At 40.5% G+C, this 24,486-nt stretch overlaps 2 protein-coding genes across 9 annotated transcripts in view; both read left to right on the top strand.

Annotated features, from left to right (window-relative positions):
- Positions 1–14,193, top strand: part of baz2ba (bromodomain adjacent to zinc finger domain, 2Ba) — a 75,313-nt gene extending 61,120 nt beyond the window's left edge. For 2 of the 8 annotated variants that reach the window (XM_055044752.1, XM_055044756.1), the window contains 22 exons: positions 95–160; positions 817–882; positions 1,111–1,155; positions 2,022–2,048; positions 3,973–4,038; positions 4,373–4,513; positions 5,496–5,750; positions 6,131–6,354; positions 6,780–6,854; positions 6,943–7,174; positions 7,283–7,345; positions 8,164–8,308; positions 8,413–9,227; positions 9,317–9,569; positions 9,712–9,867; positions 9,974–10,134; positions 10,237–10,460; positions 11,113–11,248; positions 11,323–11,469; positions 11,690–11,991; positions 12,148–12,291; positions 12,631–14,193. In XM_055044752.1, coding sequence (XP_054900727.1) covers positions 95–160; positions 817–882; positions 1,111–1,155; positions 2,022–2,048; positions 3,973–4,038; positions 4,373–4,513; positions 5,496–5,750; positions 6,131–6,354; positions 6,780–6,854; positions 6,943–7,174; positions 7,283–7,345; positions 8,164–8,308; positions 8,413–9,227; positions 9,317–9,569; positions 9,712–9,867; positions 9,974–10,134; positions 10,237–10,460; positions 11,113–11,248; positions 11,323–11,469; positions 11,690–11,991; positions 12,148–12,291; positions 12,631–12,787 — 3,900 coding nt within the window. In that variant the 3' untranslated portion in view covers positions 12,788–14,193. Of the gene's footprint in view, positions 1–94; positions 161–816; positions 883–1,110; positions 1,156–2,021; positions 2,049–3,972; positions 4,039–4,372; positions 4,514–5,495; positions 5,751–6,130; positions 6,355–6,779; positions 6,855–6,942; positions 7,175–7,282; positions 7,346–8,163; positions 8,309–8,412; positions 9,228–9,316; positions 9,570–9,711; positions 9,868–9,973; positions 10,135–10,236; positions 10,566–11,112; positions 11,249–11,322; positions 11,470–11,689; positions 11,992–12,147; positions 12,292–12,630 lie in introns of all 8 variants that reach the window. The other 6 variants (XM_055044749.1, XM_055044751.1, XM_055044754.1 and 3 more) reach the window with 3 other exon arrangements.
- A 1,258-nt stretch (positions 14,194–15,451) lies between these two features.
- Positions 15,452–24,035, top strand: wdsub1 (WD repeat, sterile alpha motif and U-box domain containing 1). The gene is made up of 12 exons (XM_055044830.1): positions 15,452–15,716; positions 16,652–17,079; positions 17,548–17,735; positions 17,903–17,989; positions 18,447–18,540; positions 19,020–19,053; positions 19,145–19,185; positions 20,402–20,502; positions 20,648–20,665; positions 21,159–21,338; positions 22,582–22,716; positions 23,582–24,035. The coding sequence occupies exons 2-12, from the start codon at positions 16,682–16,684 to the stop codon at positions 23,731–23,733; spliced, it is 1,428 nt and encodes a 475-aa protein (XP_054900805.1). The 5' UTR covers positions 15,452–15,716; positions 16,652–16,681; the 3' UTR covers positions 23,734–24,035.
- The last annotated feature ends 451 nt before the right edge of the window (positions 24,036–24,486 follow it).

Here is a 24,486-nt window from a genome sequence, read left to right as displayed (position 1 = left end):
GGAGTGGTAGGAAAGTGATTTTGTAAGTGGATGTCTTCCACTGTCTAAAATATTAAGAGATTATGTTTTTTTTTTTTGTTTTTTTTTCTTGCAGGAAAAGATCAAGCGCATTCAGCAGATTCGAATGGAGAAAGAACTGAGAGCGCAGCAAATTTTGGAGGTAGAGAATCTGATCCAGCAGCACCTCTGATTAAGCAGAGCATTCCTGGATAGCTGGAGCCCCCAAGTCTATAGTGTTTTAATCTTCCTAAAGCTCATTACTGAACAGCAGCATGCATTGGAGGGAGTTGCGTCTTCTTAGGCATAATTCCACATGGAACTAATGCTAAATTGGTCTTGGTTGACGGGTGTTGAATATTAAAATGGATGTTGCTGCCTCTTCAGACCTTATTTAAATTGGACAGAAAAGTCTTTTTTTATCAGACAACAGTAACAGTTTAGCATAAGTGGGTCAAGGGGAGAAAAAAAAAGTGCTGTTTGCCACACGCAAACACACATTTCAAGTTGCACGCACGTCACACATCTGCAGACGCACACAATTATTCTGTATGAGCCTCAAAGTGTTTTAACAGGACTAAATCAATTTTGAGTTGACACGGTTGGCAAGCCACACTTAACAGGAGGCTTCAACATTTTCACAATTACACGTTAAAGAGATACATTATTCATTTCCTCTGTTTTACAAATTTGACTGGCATTCAAGAGCGTAGAAATCTTTGCTCAAGCCAGAAAGCTGCAAACAGTCACTTTACGTGCAACAAAGCTCTCAACCAAGACTGATTGATGTGTTCCTGTCACTGTATTCTTTATTCATAGGCCAAACGGAAAAAGAAGGAAGAAGCTGCCAATGCCAAAATATTAGAGGCTGAGAAACGCATAAAGGTATGTTTCGCAGAAGCATACATTATGCACATTTTTTGAATGAGGATGATTATGGTAATTAAAAATGTATAATGGGCCTTTACTACTTGAAAGGCACATAGCAAACAAATGAAACGCAGTATTTAAAATAAACAAAAGTCCCATCTGTCTGTAGTCATTTCCATGATATTAACTGGAGGGGAGCACATTAATTTCTCTCTCCCTTGTCATTTCTTTCTTGTTTTCAAGGAGAAAGAGTTGAGGAGGCAGCAGGCAGAGATTCTTAAACACCAGGTAGGCTTTTACTACAACTTTCTTAGGCTCTCAAGTGAAATGATTACTAATGTAAGAATGTATGTAGCTTAAGCATGGGCTGGGATCAGATTGTCACCTTGAGTAAAAGCAATATAGTTTCCTTCCTGTCACCGTTTACACAGAAACTTTGAACAAAAATGTGAATCATGTGGTGACTGGTTAAATTTGAAGAAGAAAAGCAACAATTATAATGACAACTTAATGTCATTTATTTTTGGCATTATGAAAAAATATAAACAAAACTCTGGTCAAATTTAAAAGTATTTTTATTGCACAGAATATACTTTTATACTGATTTTTGTAAGTAACAAGTTGATGTTATCTTGAGAGGCTTGACAGACATACTGCTTGTACTTTGGAAATTGTAGTTTTGAACCAAAGCTATGCTCATAAGGATAGTATGTTCTTTTTATTTTCACACCGATGCTATCTGTATTGACTGAAACACATTCCAAACAGCTCAATCTGTTTTTCTTGTAAGACGGATTCTTCTTTAAGTCAACTTGACTGGCAGTGTGCAGTAATAAGTAGGGGAGGGGCAACACTTTATGCTCCATGTGCCCATCCTATCAAAACAACATTAAACTATGAGATTGAAAATTAGCAGTTTTGACCACTGATCAACCAGCCCATGCCTGATGGACCTTAAACATCCTTAAATGTGTGTGTTAGTATAAATTTAAATACAATACATAGATGTGTGAGAATATGAAGTATGAATGAGATTAGATCCAAAACATGTGTTTTTAATGACTTGTTTCAGCATTTCTCTTTGTTGAACTCCTTGCTTATTGGTATTGGTGATTACTTCTGTTCCATAATACTTTGCCAACTCTCTCTGCCAGGAGTTGGAGAGGCATAGACTAGATATGGTATGGGTATGTTTATTTTTGTACATCTAACACCTGCATCGTGTAACTGGTTGTGTTATGGTTGTCATAGCAATGCATTAAGTGTAGCACTGGCTGCTGTCATACTACATTCTTCTGCATGGCTTTCCAGCAAAACCAACAAAAGAGAAAAAGAGTCAGTATGCTGCCTCCATCTGCTCGTCCTGAGGGACAACTGACCCTGTCACGGTGGCCAGCCAGCTTCTGTCCCCCTCCCCTTTCCTCGTCCTCCCCCTTCTACTCAAAATGCATTGCAAAGACTGCTCGGCAATCCACACTCACTGTCTGAGAGAGAGAGAGAGAAAGAGAGCGCTCGAGGAGTTTCCATCCATCACGCACATCGTCTAACTGTTGTATCGGAGTAGCCTGTGTTACCCATGAGTGCTTGACGATTTCAGCCCAGAGATCGAGCTTGTGTCTGTTCGTCCGTGCATCTATTCTGCAGTCCATAGAGTTCTGGACTTTAACCTGCCCCATGCCAGCCTCTCTGTCATTCACTGTTCCTGTACTTTGCACAAAGAATGAAAACAGCTACTGGGAGTCATTTTGTCTTCATGGTGGTGGCACGTCCAGGAACATACCCCCACAGTCTGAACTTTCGCTTTAAAATTGACCCATTTCACAGAAGGTTAAGAACATATTTGATTCCACCATGACAACAAATATGGTTCTAAGTAGTTTGTTTAATTTTGGCCTGGCTCTCCTGCTTGTAGACCTTTTTTTTCCACTCATAATGCACAGTTGCAGCTGAATCTAAAGATTGGCCTATTTGTATTGAAAAGGACTGAGGAAATCAATGCCTCGCCCCACTTATAACTTCATTCAATGAGTGGGTAAAAAATGAGATCCATAAAATAATGTTGACCTTTGAAGCCTGTTTTTGTGACAGTGTATATATAGTTTTTTTTAGGATTGAAAGGATGTGTGGTTTCATTAACTTTTTTAAAACTTTTCCTGTTTTTTTTTAAGTTGTTGAGAAAAAAAAGTTAACAAATAAGGGAAAAATTACTCCTGCAGAGCAGAACTTGTGGTGTTGAGCTGTTTATTTGTTTGGTTGTTTACGACTATGATAAACCAGTCCTCACAAACAGTCTGTTTCGGTCTCTGTGTGCTGGGGATGTTTTTGGCAAATCCTAATAGTAGCAACTGTGTTTTCCTGGTAGATCACAGAGGGAATGACAGGTTGATACAAAGGAACAGGAAACCGTAAACAGATCACATAAAAAGATAGTCAGTCACCAGTGAGTCCTGTGCCCTTTTGCAGTAGGCGGTGTATCATGCACCAAAAGAATAACACAGATGTCTCATCCTCAGCAGTCACACTTTGTGCTAATACTTCAGCTGCCAAAACCACTGAAGTGGAACTGCTCTGTTTTTTTGTTGTTTTGTTTTGGGGTTTTTTGCTGTTTTTTAACTATCCGTTCCTCTTTGTCATTCCCTCACCAAATATTACTGGAATGAGGCTGAAAATAAAGATCAGCGTTGACTCGCGTAATTTTTTTTTGCTGTTGTTTTGATTGCAACGACTGTGTGGCACGTCAGACAACTTGTTGGAACTAGCATTTTCTCGCTTTTGTTGTGTCAGCTTTAGTTTAGAGGCGCCATCAACGATTCAAGCTGCTTCTTTTTTCCTTTTTTTTTTTTTTTTTTTCTGAGCCTGTCATCACATCTACTTTGTATCGCATCTATGTGTCGCTTTTTGGTTGTCATTGTACTACCGTACTGTTCACTTATGCTTCCACCATACATGTGAAAAGTGTATACATGTGAAGCATTGTTTTGTGTTTGTTCGAGTATGGTGCCTCTAATGAATTCAGTTTTACATGAAGTCAGTCGACCTTGAGTGCTGTTTGTACAGTGCGTGCACCTTAATGCGTCCACTTTTTTTTTTTTTAAACCATTTTAGGAGAGGGAAAGGCGGAGGCAACATGTAATGCTGATGAAGGCTGTTGAGGCTCGCAAGAAAGCAGAGGTAGTTCACATGCACACGGCCGAATTCAGAAACACACACAACCACATGGCCACTGCCATAAAAAGGGGCAAAGTCATTATTCTCTCCATGAATTCCTGCTTTCTCTCCTTCCGTTGCACACTTTTTCTTCTTTACCCCCTCCCCTACTCTCATACTGAGTTAAAGGATTCTGGCCCTCAAGCACTTTTCCTCCGAATGCACAGCAGTATTAGGGCTGAATTCTAACACTGCTCAGCAAAGTCATGTAAAGCCCCTTGTCTGTTTTTGCACACAAGCACACATACACACACTTGCTTCACTTCCCTAATGCTCCCTCAAATTTTGGACTCTCCAGGAACGTGAACGCTTGCGGCAGGAGAAAAGAGATGAGAAGCGCTTGAACAAAGAGCGCAAACTGGAGCAACGGCGACTAGAGCTGGAGATAGCGAGGGAGCTTAAAAAGCCAAATGAAGACATGTGTCTTTCTGATCATAAGGTTGGTGCTCTTTCTGTTATGAACACTGTTATTAGTTGCATTAGCGGTAATACTGATGATGTACCGGGAGCAAAAGACTTGTTGTGAGAGCTGAGTTTGTGGAACACTTTCTCGGGTCAATGTTAAGATCATTTGATTGTGAATTTTTAGACATGTATTCCCCCAAGTGGTGAAATTGAGGAACTGCAAAATAAAGCAAAAGCTATGGAAACTGTAACCTGGAAGAAACCAAACCACACAGATTACATAACTGTTTTTCTGCTTTGATTTGCATCTTAATACATTAGTACACCATTGAGAAGTCAATTATTCTCTGTAATTTAATTTCAAAAAGTACGTCTTTACAAGGACTCTTTGAACACAGCTACATATTTCAGATGCACTTTTTTTGTTCATTTTGATCATCATGGCTGATAGCTTATAAAAATCCACACTTCAGAATATAATATTACATAAAAACAACAACAACAAAGATGCATAAGTCACTGATACCTTTCACGAGGAGTGTTAGTCACAAAGAAAGGGTGTTTACAGGATACTGTATATGAGAATCTTAATGAAAAGTTGAGCAGAAGTAAAATGTGGGGTAGAAAAAGTGAAATATAACCAAATACCAAATGCAGTGAGAGGATTCAAGTATTTGGGGGAGATTTACAAGACACTGACAGCAGCCGATGTCAGTGTTTCAAAAGCTGCCACACACAGATGTACTCAGCACACGGGTGAAAGCCATAACCATCTACAACTTACTGAAATTAATTATTTTAATTATATGACCCTGTTTGTAAGGACCCTACATAATAAAAAAAGCTTTAGCTTTGGAAATCAATTAGCAAACTATTTAACTAACTATTTGGTAATATACTAATGTCTCCTGAATATTGACTCACTCACTGCTTTATGTTGTTGATGTTCGATTTAGTAGGTGAACCACAGCAACAGCACGCACCAATCTGAATTTTCCCTGTTTTTCTGTGGCCAGCCTCTCCCAGAGTTCTCCCGCATCCCTGGCCTCATCCTCCCTGGACGGGCAGTGTCAGACTGCTTGATGCTCATGCAGTTCTTGAGAGGCTTTGGAAAAGTTTTAGGACTTGACTTGAATGCAGATGTTCCCACCTTGGGAATGCTGCAGGAAGGCTTGCTCAACGTAGGGGACAGCATGGGCCAGGTTCAAGACCTTCTGGTCAAACTGCTCTCGCTAGCAGTCTGTGATCCCGGTTTGCCACCTGGACAAAAGGTAAATAATTTGTATTTGAATCAGGAGGGATTTTATAAGAGGCTTAGATCATCATAATAGTTATGTATTGCCTGTAATTACTGCATAGTGCAGGTAGATGGAAATTATGTCTGCAATATATTGATAATTAGAGGGTTAAAATTGACATTTTTAATTAAAATAAACAGCATTTTAAAATGTTATTTTAACGTATAATATGTTCATGTGTTTGAACTTTTGATTTGCTGTTTTTAAGTACAGATGAATTATAATAAAAAAAATAAAATCACATTTTTTTTACTAAAAAGACAAATATGCTGACTGTTCTGATCAATTTGAATTGAAAAGTTAAAGTGATGTCATAATCCTTTTGTCTTTCTCATCAACTCCTTCACAATCAGACAAAAACCATGCTGGGGGACCACTTAACCAACGTCGGCATCAACAGGGATAATGTCTCGGAGGTGCTGCAAATGTACATGAGCGCTCATTGTTCCAACACAGACCTGGCTCCGTTGGCCCTCAGTCTGAAGACCAAAGCCTTCCAGGCTCACACTCCTGCCCAGAAGGCCTCCATTTTGGGGTTCTTGGCTAATGAGCTGGCCTGCAGTAAAGCTGTTATCAGGTAGATGAAGAAACACAAACTCAAAACTGTTCATTTTTGCAAATATTTCAGTTTTAGTTACAAAGCACCTGATGGTTTTGAGGTTTTCTGCATGGTTCAATTTTTTCTCTCTCTGGGTTTGCTTGAGTGAAACATAATAGAAATCCAACACGTATTTATGGGATGTGTATTGCTTAATTTTGAAGTATTTTTTACAAGCAGTAATTCTTTTTTTATTCAGTGGAAAAGAATAACTGCAGAAATGGGTAGTAATTTGCAGTGCTTTTCAACAAAGTGTACAAGTAATTTGGTCTCTGGGATACAGGCTATTAATTTTTTTTTCTTTGCCTCTCTATAGCAAAGAGGCAATAGGGATTAATGAAAGTTAATCTCAACTTTCATCAAAAGCACAAGTATAATTAATAGTAATGCATTTCCTGTTGCAGTGAGATTGACAAGAATCTGGATCAAATGGCTAACATGAGGAAAGACAAGATTATTATGGAAGGAAAACTGAAGAAGTAAGTTTCCCTCAAGTGTCGGTATTAAGAACATATCTTTTAATTTTGATAAACAGTCTGGCTGAAGTTGTTGTGGATCTCCACATAGGCTGAAGACCATTCACGCCAAGCGAACTGGGAAGAGGGAGGCCAGCATGGGTGTGGAAGAGAACCAGTCCGTTGGTACTCCATCCTCTGCAGCCAAGCGCAAAAGGAAGCTGGGTGGAGACAGTGAGGATGACGACGATGACGATGATGACAGCGATGACCAGGCAGAAGACGACGATGACGAGGAGGAGGAGGAAATTAAAAAAGTAAAAAAAATGGAGACCTTTGACGAGGTAAAACCAAAATGAAAATGAATGCAACCTAATAATACTCATTATAAAAATCGACCTCATTCTAATCACTTACAGACATCTGCTGTTTGTTTCTTCCCCTCCTATCAGGATGAAGTCGACCAGGCCACCAGCATTGAGGAGCTTGAGAAGCAAATAGAGAAATTAGCCAAGGTATGCTCCTCTGTAGAACGAGTATGTGGTATAACGAATCTAATCATTGTAACCATAAATGTTTAAGGAGACAGAGAAATTATGCATGCTTGGCTGTTGGTAATAATGTGTGATTGCATGCAGAACTCAGAGATTAAACAACTCTCCTGGGAAGTCTATTACAAATAGATAAAGCACAGAAGCAGTAATTATTACTGCTGTTTGTTATTTTATAGCATTACTGTACATGTTTATAAAGTGCTTATTTTCATGTCAACATGAACATTTCCTTTTAGTTTTTGAATACATCTTGATAGACAATTGACAAAATGAGAAACAAGTCCCAACATGCATTTGCTATGATGTCTTAAAATATATTGGATGTATTTTAAAAAGGTATTCCATGAGTATGTGTGCTGGCATGGGGATAGTATTTAGCCTATTGCATTACCTCATTAGCATGTTGTGCAGTGCTTAATATTTGTTGTTGTGCCAGGTTATCGTAGACAGAAACGAGTTCTAGATTCAGGTCACCCAGGTTGAAATGAATAAATTCATGTTTAGTGTTCACTATGTAAACATTCTGAGTCATGCTCACAGCTTCAACGTGTCTGTTATTATGACTGAATTACCAAAACCCTCACATATTTTAATGCTTTTTTGTTTATTCAAAACAGCAAAAGCAGTTTGAAATATTGCTGAAAAGCAGTCAATTTTGAGAGAATAGTCGTATATTTGTAATATCATGTGAACAACAGCCTAATTTAGCTGTTCTCAAAAAATATTGAAGTTAAACAAAAAGAGCGTAAGTATAATGTGTTTTCTTTATGTTTTTGCAGCAACATCATCAGACCAGAAGAAAGCTCTTTGAGATATCTCATTCTCTGCGCTCCATGATGTATGGTCAGGACCGGTATCGCCGCCGGTACTGGGTTCTGCCACACTGTGGAGGGGTCTTCATTGAAGCTATGGAGAGTGGAGAAGGTAGAGGCAGCACAAAGCACTCATAATTTGATCCTCTTCAAGATATTTGGAAAGTATGTTGTTTCAGAATATTTTTGCTAAATACTCTGTTATTCTTTCCTTAGCCCCAGAGGAACTGGAGGAGGAGCGGCAGAGGAGGAGAAGAGCAGCCGAAGAGGTCAAAGTAAAAGAGGAACCCCAGGAGTTTGAGCTGCACAAGGAGAAATCTAGCAACCTTGATGGACAGAACCTTCGGACACCGAGCTTAGAACAACAGAAAGACAAGGGTCAGGAACACGAGGGAAAGAAAAACACTCTGTTCTACCAGCAAGCCGGCTGCATCTCCAAACTGTGTACACACCAAAATGTTGGCAAAGACGTTAGCAAACAATCTCTAAAGGCAGAGGAAAAGGAGAGTCCACTTGGAATACAAGACAGTAGTCCCATAAACATTCCTAATGCCTCCAAGAAAGAGACATTACCTTCGCCCAGTCATACTTCCCCAGAGCCGACGGCAGCATTAACTCCTTCCTTAGTGACCGCTAATGACACTACAAACATCCCTCCTCCAGCTTCAACATCTTTATCTTTCCCCTGCCTGCCAGTTCGACAAGAAAGCCCAGGGAACACTCCTCCAACTTCCTCTCCTGCGCCTTCTCCACACCTCGTATTCCAAGCCAATGACCAGTTGCTCAGAGTTCTGACCGAGAGGAGTGGGCACTGGTTCAGTCTACTTCCTCGCAACCCTTGTGACCTCTCTTCTCTTACCACTACTCCTCCAGGAGCGCCGCGTGGCTCTCCTCAGGCCTCTTCAACCCCTGGAAGACCTAGGTCTCCACCTCCTTCCCCTGCCCTACCTCTCACACCTTCTGCCGCCTCTGCATCTGCTAGCCCGCATCACCCAACCGGTCTCCTCAATTACCCTTTGTCTGCCCTGCAGGTAAGGCTTATGTCCAGAATAAAACATAATGGCTGCATTGAAGTTTTATTTCCAGTTTTACTAAGAGTTTGTTTGTCTCTTCCTTTTAGTTGAAATCAGGGGGCTCATTGCTTGGGGTTTCTTTTGCGAACTGGCCTAGTGGTGTCTTAAGTCCCAGCTTACCTCTGTGCAGTAGCCCCAGCCCCATGCCAGGTCATTCCCTGGAGGGCAACACAACAGCAAGTGTCTCTAGTAAGAGTGAGTCACCTATACCTCGCATTGAAAAAAGCTCCTCAATGCCCTCTCCTGCCTTGGAAATGCCGAAATCCCTTGACCACCCTGCACCTCGGCCTATTCCAGAAGGTGAGTGACTGCGAAGTGTTGGTGATAACAAAACACTGACTTCTGCTTTGTATGGATAATTTTACTAAGTTGTAACAAGAAGAATGTAAATGCATGTCTGTAATGTTCCAACTAAAGGGATGGTGTGTGTTTGTTGTCTCAGAACTGCTGACAGGTTGGTGGCGGGTGTCTCACATCGAACAACTGCGAGCACTGGTTGATGCTCTCCATAGTCGAGGTATCCGGGAGCGGGGCCTCCAACGGCAGATGCAGAAGTACCTGGAAATAATCCCACAGGTTTGCACCAAACACAAAGATGGTGAGTAATGCAAGAAGTCTTCCTGCTTGTGTAAATGTTCCAAACAGCTGCATTAGCATTTGTTTTTGGATGCAGGTCTGTAACATCTGTTGTATCAATCCTCTAGTGGCCATGATTGAGCTCCGGGAGCTCGAGGAAAGCCAGGTCAGTGTGGAGTCAGTGCGGGGCTGGTGTGTGGAGGAACAGGCAATGGAAATGGACATTGCTGTGCTGCAGCAGGTTGAGGAGCTGGAAAGGAAAGTGACTGCAGCCAGCTTGCAAGTCAAGGTAAATTTTGGATACCCTTCTTCGTGTTGTGTGGCCAAATTAGAATAAAATAGGTTTAAACACCATCTGGTCAGAAGACATAACAAATTATACCCCATTCAGGGCTGGACCTACCCAGATCCTCAGTCTGAGCGAGAGGATCTGGTGTACTATGAGCACAAGCCCCCCACTAAGTCAACACCAGCATCAGGAGGTGCAGGAGATAAGGACTCCAAGGAACATCTTGAGGAACGCGGAGAGAAGGGCGGGGTGATGCGTCACCCGGACAACCCTCTGGACATAGCAGTGACACGTCTGGCCGATCTGGAGCGCAACATCGAGAGAAGGTACCTGAGGAGCCCCTTAGGTACCACCATTCAGATCAGGCTGGATAATGTGGGTACGGTCACTGTCCCTGCCCCCGCCCCATCCTCTAGTGCTGACAGGGAAGGGTAGGTCATTTCTCCAACCAAAGCTCCCCACTCTCCCACTAAGACCCCTTCCTTTCTCTGTCTGTGCTTTTTGTTTCCCATGTCACTCCAAAACTGAGGGTCTTGGTTGCTTTAACAGCAGATGTTTGTGGTCGCTTGTTTTTGTTGGGTCTCAGGGAATTTTTTTTTTTGAGGGGCTGGGAGCTTCATTCAGTTTCATTTCTTGCACATTGTCATTGTTCGGTGTTGTTTGGACTTTTGTTTCCTACAATCATTTGCATGGTGTTCTTACTCTGTGACCTTGATTATGAGCAAACCTTTGGCTTCCAGAATTTAACAAACCCTCAAACTTTCTGCATGAGCGTACCTTTAACCTGACAGAATGGGTGTGTACCTCTCCCCAGCACCTTACACCCTCATGCCTGTCTCCGCACAGCCAGAGCTCATAATGATCTGCTGTCTTGCTGGCAACTTTTTCAACTGATACCAAGCACCTTGTGTGAAAACAGACGCATATATTCTTATTTCATTGTGCATTTTTGATCCTCATCCTTCTGTCCTCTCTTAGCGGTGAGGAGGAGGTAGCCCACGGTATGAAGGTATGGAGGAAGGCTCTGAGTGAGGTCCGCAGTGCCGCCCAGTTGGCAATGTGCATCCAGCAGCTGCAGAAGTCTATCGCTTGGGAAAGGTCTATCATGAAAGTGGTAAGAAAAATCTCCAAAGATTATAGACAAACCTCAGGAAGAACTTTTTTTAATGGTTGGATTTGTCTTTTTAGTACTGTCAGATGTGCAAAAAGGGGGACAATGAGGATCTCCTTTTGTTGTGCGACGGCTGTGACAAAGGGTGTCACACTTACTGTCACAAACCCAAGATCACCAGCATCCCTGAAGGAGATTGGTATTGTCCAGCCTGCATTTCAACGGTATGTCATTGTAAATAGTATAATCAGGCTCATACCATTTAGTTTTGATTTTTAGGATCCTGTAGGATCCGTACCATCGATCACATTAAAAAAAGATGCAGTGATTTCCAACAGTTTCCACGCCACGTAATTGTTTACAATTCGAAAATTGAGTTGCTCAACATAACTTTCAGGCTCAACAATTTTAAAGATTTTGTGTATTAACTGTTCAATTTCACAGGCAAGTGGTCCGTCCCCAAAGACCAAAAAGCCTCCAGCCAAAACTGTAGCTTCTAGTGGAGGAAGCAGCAAAAAAAGCGGGGAGTCCAAGAAGAACGTGAAGCAGACAGGTAATGGGGAGGTATCAGAGGAGGATTCAGTCAGTGCCAGCAGCACGCCCAAAAAAGGATCAAAAGACACCAGCAGGAAGAGAAAAACAGAGGAGGCTTCACCTGCTCTGTTACCAGCCAATCAGGAGAGCCCTGTGTGTGTAAAACGAGCCAAGACGGCAAGAGACAACAACAGGGACCTGGGATTATGCAGGTATCTGCCCTTGGCATGTTCGCTCTTGTCTTTTGTTGTTGTTGTTGTTGCATGGTTCTTTAAAGTAACTAAAATCATCAGACATTCTTTGTTGTAATCTAGAGCTTGTTGCTTCACCAAAACCAATTCTTGTCTTTGCGTTTGTGTTCCCAACAGAGTACTTCTCGCAGAGTTGGAGCGGCATCAGGATGCGTGGCCTTTTCTCACGCCTGTCAACCTAAAATCAGTCCCTGGCTACAGGAAGGTCATAAAAAAGCCGATGGACTTCTCCACTATACGTGAGAAGCTTGTGAGCAGCCAGTGAGTTCCCAACGCTTCTATTTGTTCTTTTTCTTCCTTTAAACCTGCGGGGGATTTCCATGTATTTTAAAGCCAGTTTTTCAGGAAGAAACTTGCTGGAACAACTGAGAAAATGCTTTATCTGCTTTTACAGGGTGTTTCTGTAGTATGAAATGAGTATGGCTAAGTCTCTTCATTATGAAAAAGAAAACAGGATGTAGAAGAAACTTTCGTCCATATAGTTTGTGATTTTTATTGATTCCGTGTTTGAAGGCTAAGATCTGTCGTAATACCTTTTATACAGAAATGAGGTTTATTGGTAAAATGTTATGGCTTAATGCTTGTTTTCCTTTATTTCAGGTATCAAAACCTGGAGACTTTCATCATTGATGTCAACTTGGTCTTTGATAACTGTGAAAAATTCAATGAAGACAATTCGGACATTGGTCGAGCTGGTCATAACATGAGGAAGTTTTTTGAGAAGCGCTGGACTGAGCTTCTGAAGCAAACAAACTGAACTGTTCAGACTCTCCTTGTGAACCCATTCAAACTTTCATACGGAACACCAGGTTTTCTTTTCTTTTTTTCTTTTTTCTTTCTTTCTTTTTTCTGACGGAGTTTGTGGCTTTTTGCAGGATGGAAGAAAAAGTCGGCTCCTTCATAAGGAATCCATTGTGTGCTTAAGAGAGATATCACCATACAAAAAAAAATAAAATAAAATAAAAAAAAAAATAAAAAAAAAACCATTGTTACATGAGGTGCGCTGGATTTATTACAACAGGGATAAAAGCCCCAAAGAGTCCCAGAGAAATGGGGTGTCCTAGTGCAATACCATTCCCTGTCTCAGAACACTGCACTGAATGAATCCTCAAATGTCACTGATGTATCTCCGCTAGAATACTTTCCACTACCTGTACATAGTCTTTTGTTATTTAATCGTATTATAGTGAATGTATTTAATTTTGTAATAATTATTTATGAATCAAGGTCCACTTCATTTTCTATGAAAAAGGAGGAGTCATCTAAACTGCTTTGAATTTAAACCACAACAACAACAAAAAAAGGAATGTGTCTTTGTGTTTTAATTTTTTTTTTTTTTTCCCAAATATCAAAACGAAGCCAAGAAAAGAAAGAGGAAAAAAAAAACTGTTTACACTGTTCAGTGCTTTGGGGCATCAGAGAACTGTATTAATTTGTTCAAACTGTAAAACTGCGTTTATTTACAGGAGCAGCAGAGGAACAGTTCGACAACGGCGATCCGTGTGTATATACTGTTTATTAATGTCAATATTATGTCTTGTTTGCAACGATGTGTAAAAATTGTTTAAGAATATTAAGATATTGTTTATGCCTTAGAATGATTGTAGCATTCTATTTTAGTGAACGTGATGAAAACATTATCATAAATATTGTTTGTACAGTATATACATATCCTCTGCAAACACTGTGGTATCCTTAATCTTGGTAGTGCCTACCCTTCCAACAGGGGCATGTAGGGGATGTTGTTGTTTTTTTTTTGTTTTTTGTTTTTTGTTTTTTTAGTTTTCATTCTTACGACAATTATTTTTTTAATATGATTTAAATCTGACAGGGCCTCCAAAGTGGGACAGTAACACAGAAATCATTCCTCACCTCAGCAGAGAAACAAAAGGAGCAACAAGAGTTCGGTTTCACTTCCACGATGCATTTCCTCAGAATCTGCCACAATACAGAGGACCTAAAGGCCATTTGTAACCACTGTGTTGAACCTTGCTGTGTGTCGTGGCCTGATGGAGGCAGCTAGATTTTTTTGTACCCAAGTCGAAAGTACTTGAAGTTACTTTATTTAAGATATTGTGGAATAAAAGTATCATTCTTTTGTAGGAGCTTTATTTTTCACTAGTGTGTGGCACGGACCTATTAAAAGGATGTTTTTCAACGTAAGCGTCTTACACTTGATTCATTTCAGTTTCCACTTCACATAGTTGCTGCTTCTGTTTTGGATTACCGGATTAATAACCTTTATTCTCTTTCCAAGACGAAATTAAAGCTCGGCATGGGTGTGCTGCTTAACCTAAGAGTATGATGCAACCCGTGATGGAATAAATTGACAAAACTGGTGCCAAAAACAGAGACACAACATATTTTCTAAACTCTAAACCTTAAAAATTAAGAAAATAAAGAGTAAACATGAGTGGCAAAATAAAACATGAACTTCACAATATAATACATAAAGTATACAAAACACTTTCATTGTAAATATATACAAGAGCAGTTGCACAAATGTTTACCTTTAGCATGTAAATGGTTATTAATGTATTCTTTAGTTAAATGATTTTACATCAAAATATTAGGAAAATACTTGAAGTAAAGTATTCATTCCTATTGTGAGTACTTCAATGTCCACTATGACCTAGCTTCTTGTTTTGCAGAGTGATAAAATTACGTGAGCAGTTTTACAAGCAATGGGAGGTTTTCTTAATCTTAATGCAGAAACAAAGACAATTTATTATTTTGTTGCATTTCTATTTGAAGAAGAAGATAAATTAGATTCTATATCTCTAAAAAAATTTCAAAGATAAGGGGGGCCTGATCACTTTTTTTTTATTCTGCAGAAAAGTGCATCTATTGATGATAATGCATTGGTAAAAATACACCAATGCATCATCATTGTTCAACTTGTGATTTGAACAAATAGTCTTCAAATCACTATTCTGCATATCAGAGCTCACCTGTTCCGCAAAAGAAGAAGTGATGCTGCTTTTGTCAGCAGCCAAAAGGAGATATAGATGTCTCTGTCCCTTTGTCTTCCTCTCCTTCCAGCCTCAGGTAGTGAAGCAGATGCTGAGAACCACAACAAGGCTGCAGGTCCAAACAGAATCTTCCACAGGTTCCTGAAAGTCTATGCAGACCAGCTATGTGGGATCCTACAGCACCTCTTCAACCACCACCGAAGTGTAATTTAAAAGCTAAGCGCATTATCGAAGTATTATAGTATTTAATAAAACCCTAAATTAATTAAAAAGTTTGATTTTAAAAACAATCGGTTTTGGTATAAACATAATAAGCACTATTACTGAATGTAAAACATTTTTTAAATTCATTTGAATATGCGATTACCACTTCCTATTTCCGAGCTACAACGAACGCAGCATCGGGAAGACGCCATGACGTCACGGTCAGCTGAACAGAGAGGAAGTAAACAGTGAGTAACAGAGACGGACAGAGACGAGGAAGATTTACGTTCGCTCTTGTTGAACAATAACAGGACCCGGTCTACTGACTGGTCTTTTTTCTTCTGCAGTCTGTTTTTTTAGGCTGGTTTTAATTATTTATATACGTATATATATTGCATAATGGTAGAAAGTAGCGTCATCATCCGGAAGAACCGTTAGCTTGTAAAGCAGCAACAATTAGTTGTTCTGGTGTTTTAGTTAATTTATTTAAGATCTCCTGGCAGAGAAAAGGTGATAAAACTTTTGGGTTATTATTTCATTCATCTCTGTTTCATTTCGTAAAAGGGAAATAACACAGACATAAGCTGTCAGGATTCATTTTTAGCGAGGGTGAATATTAGTGATAATATTCCTCCAGGCTATTTACCTGGAGGAATATTAATTAGCCTGGATTATCTGTCTCTCGGTTGTTGGCGTCACACCATCCTGCCCTGTTGTCAAGAGTCTGATCAGGAGCAAACGACGAGATTTATCAAACTGCATGTGGGAACCAGGATTCCTACATAGTCTTAAAAAGTATGGATATTAATTTGACAATTTTCCCCATATTCTGGCGATATGGAGGAAAAAAAGAAAGCCGAGTCTGGAAAACTGCTTCTACACTTTCCTTCATCTTTTTCATTGAATGGAAATGTGACTTGCTTGAACATAAACTGTTTCATGCTGGTTTCTATTTGTTCGTACTTAGATTGCTTTAATTGTGCTTGTACTGCCGCATCAAAAATAAACTATTTGTCCTCCTAAATGATTAAGATTAGATTCATCTAAATTCATGGGAGATGATAATTTGGTGATTATCAGGCTTGTAGACCTGCAAACAAATTCCAGCCTTTGGAATTTTATAAACAAAATAAAAGTTATAAAACTTATGAATTGACTTAAAGAACCTGTATTTGTTGTCATTGGTAACCCAGGCTACATTTAACAAAATATAGTATCCCTGATTTTAAAATGAGGTCTACTTGTATATATGTATGTGGTTTCCATTATTTGGGGTACATGCAGATAGTAGAAGTTCCCTAGGAAAAGGTTATTTGCTTGGCTATCAGTAATGTCATGCTTGTGATACCAGTTTCAAAAAAAGGGATGATTTTGTGCAGACGTCTTTGTTAAATTCTCTGCTTAACTTATTCGAGGTCTCATTCTGGTTCTGTTCTTGATCCAAGGTCCTCCAGACTTTAGCGTTGGCTCTGCGGATGGCGTCTGTAGTCTGCACCTTACGAGACCATCAAGACGACATCAACTGGTGCGCATTCTCCGCCAAACTGCTGGCTACCTGCTCCGGGGACAAAACCCTCAGGATATACAACGCTGACGACTTCTCCGAGTTGCCTTTCTCACCTCTGAAGGGACACAGCTACAGCGTCCACTGTTGCTGCTTCAGCCCCTGCGGCCAGTTCCTCGTCTCCTGCTCCACAGATGCGACCACGGTGGTGTGGTCCATGGTGACGGGGGACGTCGAGGCCGTCCTGGAGCATCCCGGCCGCAGCCCTGTTCGGATCTGTGCGCTGTCCCCCAACGCGGCCCACCTGCTTTCAGGCGCGTCTGACGGCACTTTGGCTCTGTGGGATTTCCACTCTAAGAGGCTGTCCAGGTAAAGTGAGGCTTTGTGTTTCCTGGGAGCTAAACATTGTTGTTCAATTGCTCAATGACATGAAAGCAAATTTGTTTCTATTGTTAGTGATGCAAATTTGTTTCTATTGTTAGTGATGCAAAAATACAGATACTATTTCATCTATTTTCTAAGAGAAAATGAATATTTTCAGCAAATTTTTAGTCAGAAGAAAGAATTTGTTTAGACTAAGAGCTGCAGTTTCATGCACTAGTTAAATGCAGAGCTATTCTGTTTATTTTCAAATACAGCATAATAATAAAATTGCTTCATAAAATGAACCACAAAGTCAGTGCAAACAGCTCTTCCCTACACCACATGGAGCAGTGCTGTGACAATATTTGCTCATGTTGTCGGCACCAGATCTGTTCGACTCTGAACGGTGATGAAAAGCAAGCTGTTTGTTCAGCTGCTGTTGTTTTTTTTTTTATTTTTATATGTTTCATAAAGGACTGGAGGAGTGAGAGACACAACCATGGTAGCTTGCTCCTTCAGCCCTTGCAGTCAGATGTTCATGACGGGCTCCACCTATGGAGATCTGCGTCTGTGGGACCTGCACTTAAACCAACTCCTCGCAAAGAAGGACGCCCACGACCTGGGGGTGTCCTGCTGCAGCTTCGCTCCCAGCTTCCTCGGCGGTGAGAACTCTAGTTGTGGATTTATATAAAGCGCACAGTCCACTACTATAAATAGAGCTTCTTTTAAAATTACCTCTCAGGAATTAAGAGATCAGTGGAAATAGAAAGGCAATATTTCTCTGAGATTGGTCTTTGGATTAATTGTATTTGTTTTTTTTTTTTTTTAGGCAACCAAGTTGTGCAGTTTCATTTGGCATCTTGCGGACAAGACTGTCACCTGAAGATCTGGGCTATTAACAAGTTCACCTCTGGAGGTACAAATGTATTTATGTCAAATCTGACAGCAGAGCAACATATGGATCATAATGGCACACTATAAAAACACCAGTCATTGTGTCCATCTGTATAATCTCAAGGAAAAATCTCGGGGGGGAAAGAAATGAGAGCGCTGAAAGACAGCAACCAATTAGCCGACTGTTGAGTAACAAAGTTGCCGTTGTGATTAGACTAATCTGATATATTGATTAGCCCCTTGAGGCCGAATATTAATGACCAGTATCCTCAAAAGAGCTAAACTTAATCTGTGATAAATCGCCACCAAATTATGAGGACATGCAAAGAAAATAAAAGTAAAGTTCGATTTTTACCCGAATCCGTGCCATTCTACTCAGAGTGACAAGCAACACTCCACCCACTGGGATTAGTTTTAAACATCACTTACTGGTGACATTTAAACCTGTGCAGAACCACACTTGTTGCTTTACCTTGCAGGCTTTAACATGGTGCTCCTACACACACTAACCGGGCAGACGGCTCCGGTCTTCTGCTGTGCGTTCTCCTCTGACGGGCAGCTGCTTGTGTCTGGGTAAGAGCCTAGCTTGAAGAAGAAATAAGAAGCGGGTCTCATCCTTTCATTCTCTCTCTCTTTTTTTTATCTTCACAAAGCATCCTCTATGCTTGTAAAAGGATGCACAGCTGCAGATTGTAAAACTGTGTGCAAATGCTCTACAGAGAGACCAACACTTGGTTCCTTTTGCTAGTGAAGCTCTAAACATTCTCTTGCCATATGCTTAATTTAATTTGAAATCACTCTCTGATGTTTAATAGGTCAGGCTTTGTGTCTTGATCTATTTATGATCAAGCTATAGATTTATGTAGACTGTTTTACTTGAACATGCGCAGAAGGCAGGCCACCTTCTACATATTTATAATTGCAGAGTTTCTTTGAAACCACTAGAGGGAGACAAATGATCAGGGTTTTTTTTACCCCCCCTCAAAATGGAGAACCTGGGTTTGAATTCATGTTTTAGAACTGAACTGATTTCTCATTTTTATTTCTTGCAGCTCAGTGGACAAAAGCGTAAAAGTCTACGATGCAGTGAGTTTCTCTTGCTCACATCAGATGTTTGCTTTTTTCCCCCTGAATCCATGTTCCTCACGTTGCCTTTATGCCGCTTTTTTTTTCTCAGAATAACGCCGTTCTGCTTCACACACTGAACCACCACGAGAGGTAAATATTTATTTGTTTCGATGTTGTTAATTATAAGCACTTTTAAACTACAGTTTTTAATTGCAAGAGAAAAAAAAAAAACTGTGATGAGACGGCAAACTAATTATTTCGACCTTTTTTAGCAATGCGTCGTTAACAGAAAAGAACAGAATGACACAGAAGTTTTCGGGTTCATTTGGATTATTTTTGTTTATTTTTTTTTGAATTAGTAATACTTTAAGAAACTTTACATTTTAATAGACTGAAAAATACATACATATATTACGCTGCATCACTGATTCCGAACATTGCCTTCCGTTTTTAAATGCGTAGGACCGCGCTCTCTTCCCCCCTACACTAACAGATCAGTCACAGATGAATGATCACACAAGCCGTTTACAACCATTCAGCCACCTGTGTCTGAAAGGCATCGAGCTCCTTTCAGTGGGGGGCAAGTGAAGGTGCTTTTGGGGGAGAGAAAAATAAATATCTGTATCTAAAATAGAAGCAGGAAGATAACAGAAGAGGAAAAGAAGTAAATCAAAACTTAAAAAAAAAAAAAAAAAAGGCTTCCCGGAAAGTCATTTGACTCTAGATTTAAATTCAGACAGAGTCTTGATTGGAGGTTTAGAGGAGCTCTCCTCTCGGCTTCTGTGTGAAGCCAAGGAGCTTTGGTGGATCAGCATTTCTCAGCAATCCAGCTTAGGTTTTAGAGAGCTCTCCCTCATTAACTCTGCCTTTGCCTTTTTAAATCAAATTTTGAAATTTGGGTCCCGAACTGTCTGGAAAGGCTCTTGAATTAAGTGTTTCTTTCAGGGCTTGAAAGGGAAATCAGTGTGTGCCGGGCAGAGCGTGTTTTTAATTTGAATTTGATTGTAATATTTCAGATCATCAGAAAAAAAAAATAATGTAAGTAAATATAAGGTAATTTATTTACCTTGTATTTACTTACAAGGTAAATTAATTACCTTGTAAGTAATTTATTTACAAGGTAAATAAGTAATTTATTTACAAGGTAAATAAGTAATTTATTTACAAGGTAAATAAATTACCTTGTTTTCACATACCTTAGTTTTCACATCATATCGGTGATAAGTCACAGGTGGAGAGTTGAGTGGAAGGAAAAAGTGTGCTAGGAAATGAAGAGATAATTATTCCCTTTAGAGAAGCTTTCCATGTCTAGCTTTCTGTAGAACATAATTTTGGATATTATTCATGTGCCTGACTCCCGCTGCAGGTATGTGACAGCGTGCGCCTTCCATCCAACAGCGCCGCTGATCGCCACCGGATCCATGGACAAAACCGTAAACATCTGTCGGCTGGAGGACGGACGCAGGGGTGAGGAGAGAGCAAAGGCTCAATAAGCACACCATGAAGAGTAGCATATGTTTACTTATTTATGAAATAAGCACAATATCATACAAACTGCCCTGTCATCTCATGTTGTATTTCCCTCCTTTATGCCATGCTGTTCGGCGGAAAGACGGGAAGTCGTTGCCTGGTTAGTTTTGCTTTTTATCTTCAATGTTAGCGTGCTGTTGTTACCTTCACTCTCCTGGTGATTATAGAAAATAATTGGTGAAATCAAAACCTGTTATTTAAATCTGGGTTCATTAAACAGGCCTCTCAGGCTAGTAGAGCCAATTTATTTATTTATTTTCATTTTAGTCCAGCTCCACCTGGCAGCGAGGGACTCAGGTGTTGTGTGCTTGAGTGCTCTCTTCGTTACACCTCAGCCTCAAGTGTCTCTGGTTGCTTTAAAAGTACTTTGCCGGGCTCTTGCTCTCAGTTTTGCTTTCGTTGCTCTCTGACTTAAAGAATAGTCTGTGGAGACACCCTTTGAATGTGAGAGATTAACAAAAAAAAAAAAAAAAGAGAAGAAAATCTGTTTAGCTTAAAACATAGGAGGGGATATTTGAATGTTTTTTCCTAAAAGGTGCTGCAGCCGCCAGCAGCTGACCTGACCGCCCTCTCGCCTTGACTCGCCCTCTCAGGAAAAGCCGCGGCGGGCCGGTCGAAGCTGCTGGTCGCCGATTGGTCGGAGGGGGACGTGTCAGAGTGGCTGGCCGAGGAAGGGCTCCAGGGATTGGTGGACAAATTCAAGGCCAATAACATAGACGGGACAGAGCTGCTGAGTCTCACCAAGGAGACGCTGGCGTCAGAGCTGGGCATAGGTGAGGAAGACAAATGTCACAGTCTGCTCAGCGAGAGCAGCACCACTTGTTCACCTCCTCCCTCTCTTGTGGTTCTCACGCTCATCTTTTTTGTCTCAGACAGAAGAAGAAATTAAAGCACCGATCTTGTAAGAATTGACAAGGAAATGTGCAGGGATTAGGATTTTTTCTTAACCTATCCTCGCAGATAAAGGGCAGTGCAGTGGATTAGAGTGCGGGAGAAGGAATGAGTGTTGGCGCGGGGTTTCACTCAGCGAGATTACATAATGTTAGGCTGAAGGCGCCAAAGCGCTCGGCTTTAAAGACTCTGGTCAGTCCTGGCTTTAATCTGGTGCACTTTGTATGTTACATAACCCAATCCTCAAAGCAGAATTTCCCATAAGTAATAAAGTGGATTTTCCGCCTAATATCATTAAGCCCTTTTGGTTATTTCTGTGTTTGTTTAGAATTATTTTTCTTTTTTAAATTTATTTCTATCGCATAGTTTAGCTCTTTTATTGTTTCTGTGTGTTCGTGAAGCGATGCCACAAAGGCTGAAGTCTGAGTGTTATGTTGTTGATTTCAGTCTACCAGCTAAGGCATCATTCGTCACGCAGTTCTCGACGCGCGTTTGCTGTAACGCCACGAAATGTCGTCATATCCATCCCACAGTCGCTGTCAATCACTGCTCAGTTTACACAGCATCAGCGCGGTGACAGCTTGTGTTCACATTGATCTGTTTTTAGCAACGCAGCATGAATCCCACCTTCTTAGCGGAGCTAAGTTGGAGAACAGTGCCGAGTGGCATCGTGTTTTATCTACTGCTATGACAGACAGACAGAGGGAGGGAAGGAGGAGTCGTGTTTTTTTTTTTTCTTCCCCAATGGTGGACTCAATCGACTCATGCTTTGCTTCCTAAAAGGTAGAATGGCACTAGTAGGTTTGCCAGGGACGTAAAAACAAACAAACAAAAACAACAGTTTTGTGTTCATCTGTTAATTATCTCCAGTCTCTTCTGCACTTTTTCTTCTTGAGGCTTTTCTGCCTGTTTGCTGTGTAAACTGGACAGACGTGCTTTGCTCCCGCGGCGTTCACTCTCACCCACGCTCACATTTGCCATTCAGGAGTGAAAATTGATGAACGCAGGAATGACAAACGCTCAAGACGCTCAGTGATATGAATTGTGCATGGACGTGTTGGGTCAAGAGCACATTTTCTGCTGTGACATATTTCTGTGTCCTTTTTGTGTGCGTGTTTTGTTTAGAGTCTGTCGGCCTGCGAGGTAAACTCCTGAGGAAAGTGGAGGAGCTGAAAAGTGGTTCAGTTTGCTCGGGGGTTCCTGATGAGTTTCTGTGTCCAATCACCAGAGAGCTTATGAGGGAACCAGTTATAGCAGCTGGTAGGTCAACATCACCGCTTGAACACTTTTTCACATTTAGCCGAGCTTTTACTACAAAACTAAATTCATTTTATTTGGATTTCATGTAAGAGACAAATACAAAACACATAATAGTCATGAATTTAGGATCTATTATAAATAAGAGTTGTAAAAATAAGGTTTATATTTTCATTCAGAAACTTTTTTTTTTTATTTGGAAGAAAAATGCTCTGCCTCCAGTTGCCTTCAGGGGTCACCTAAATATTAATCTGAGTAACATCAGTATCAACACAGCTGCTAACAGGTTCTTTAGAGAATATTAGCAAACAAACATCACAATATAGGAAATAAATAAATATTTATGGTGTTGGATATTAGAGACAGCTTTTCTATCCATCATCTCAAAAGGGAAAGACTTGGACTTTTAGTTGCAGTTACAGGGAAGCAGCAACAAGGGTCACTGTAACTCTGGAGTAGCTACTGTGATCCAAAGCTCAGGTGGAGGAATCTGTTGATAGGACAAAGTCTAAAAATGTGGCCTGCATGGAAGATTGCTCAATTGTTGAAGAATTTCCCGCCTCTGTTTTGCTGCAAACCATTGGGAAGAGTTTCCCTTCCAGATCTGGCCATCCTGAAGGAAAACTTAAAACTGCAAAAGATGAGAAACGGGGAAGGAGTTTCACTTTCCAGCTTCCAGAGATGCAATGGAATCTGATGTGGCTTGAGCTATTTTGAGAAAAAGGGCAAAATTTTGTGGGTTTTTAATTTGTACAAAAAAAAAAAAAGACTTTACAATAATGCACCACTTTGTGTTGGTGTACTACAAAAAGTTGCAAATCACAAGACATTTAAATCATGTTTTCACCGACCCTACCTGCTCCAACAGACGGCTACTCGTATGAAAGGGAGGCGATTGAGAACTGGATCCACACCAAGAACCGTTCCAGCCCAATGACCAACCTTCCCCTGCTGACAACACTCCTCACACCCAACCACGCCCTGAAGATGGCCATCGGCCGCTGGAAGACCAGCCAGTAGCATCCTGAGCTGGTCGGCGCGTTTCCTTCTGAAGTCGATAGAAACAAGACATTCTGCTTCTGCTTTATTCTCATGCTGAAGTTCTTTGTGGAGGAGCAAAGCTGGATTAGGTAAGTATGAAGATTAAGTGTAGATCTGTCCGACAAACATCGGAGGCTGGCAGCTGCAACACAGCAGAGACCCAGATCTGTTTGTCAGCACTGTTGACAGACAATGTGTTGCTAATCACATAATAAATGTGGAATTATCAGTTTAAAAAGTCACAAAAAGGAAAACTTTTCATTAGTTGGTTTTTATTCAAGTTGCAGTTACGTTTATATTTACTTTATAAGTGGGTTCACATTGATGTCAGAACAAATTAGAGGAGAGTGATATGATGTTGGATCATAAAGTACGAGAATGTGTTCTGAAAAGTCAAAGTTGGTAAAACTGAACATCTGTTGTCACCTGCCTACCTTATATCAGCATCAGGAATATTTCCTTAAGTCTTAATATTAATCAATATTAATCGAGCTGTGAGAATCTATCGTCGGAGAACACGGTGATGTTACCCTTCGCCTAAACTTATTTCTAGAAACGCTGCGTTAAACATAAATATGTTCATTTTCAGAAATGAGACCTTTACCTGAAATACCACTGATCACCACTTGGTGCATATTTTGGAGCATCTCTGGCCTCTGATTGTGACTTGCACTTAAAATCTGTAAAGAGGATGATTAAAGTTACAGTGCCAAATTTATTGGTACCGTTAAT

Source organism: Poeciliopsis prolifica, unplaced genomic scaffold (genome assembly GCF_027474105.1).
Source record: "Poeciliopsis prolifica strain line A6 unplaced genomic scaffold, Auburn_PproV2 SCAFFOLD021, whole genome shotgun sequence".
Lineage (NCBI taxonomy): Eukaryota > Metazoa > Chordata > Actinopteri > Cyprinodontiformes > Poeciliidae > Poeciliopsis > Poeciliopsis prolifica.
Note: the sequence above shows the minus strand (reverse complement) of the source record. Positions and strands in the feature narration are given on the sequence as shown.

Excerpts from the sequence above, each read along its gene's own strand:
- wdsub1 (XM_055044830.1), top strand. The coding sequence starts at position 16,682 with ATGGCGTCTGTAGTCTGCACCTTACGAGACCATCAAGACGACATCAAC. Across the intron at positions 17,736-17,902 it reads CGCTCCCAGCTTCCTCGGCG|GCAACCAAGTTGTGCAGTTT; the intron begins GTGAGAACTCTA and ends TTTTTTTTTTAG. Across the intron at positions 19,054-19,144 it reads GCGTAAAAGTCTACGATGCA|AATAACGCCGTTCTGCTTCA; the intron begins GTGAGTTTCTCT and ends TTTTTTTCTCAG.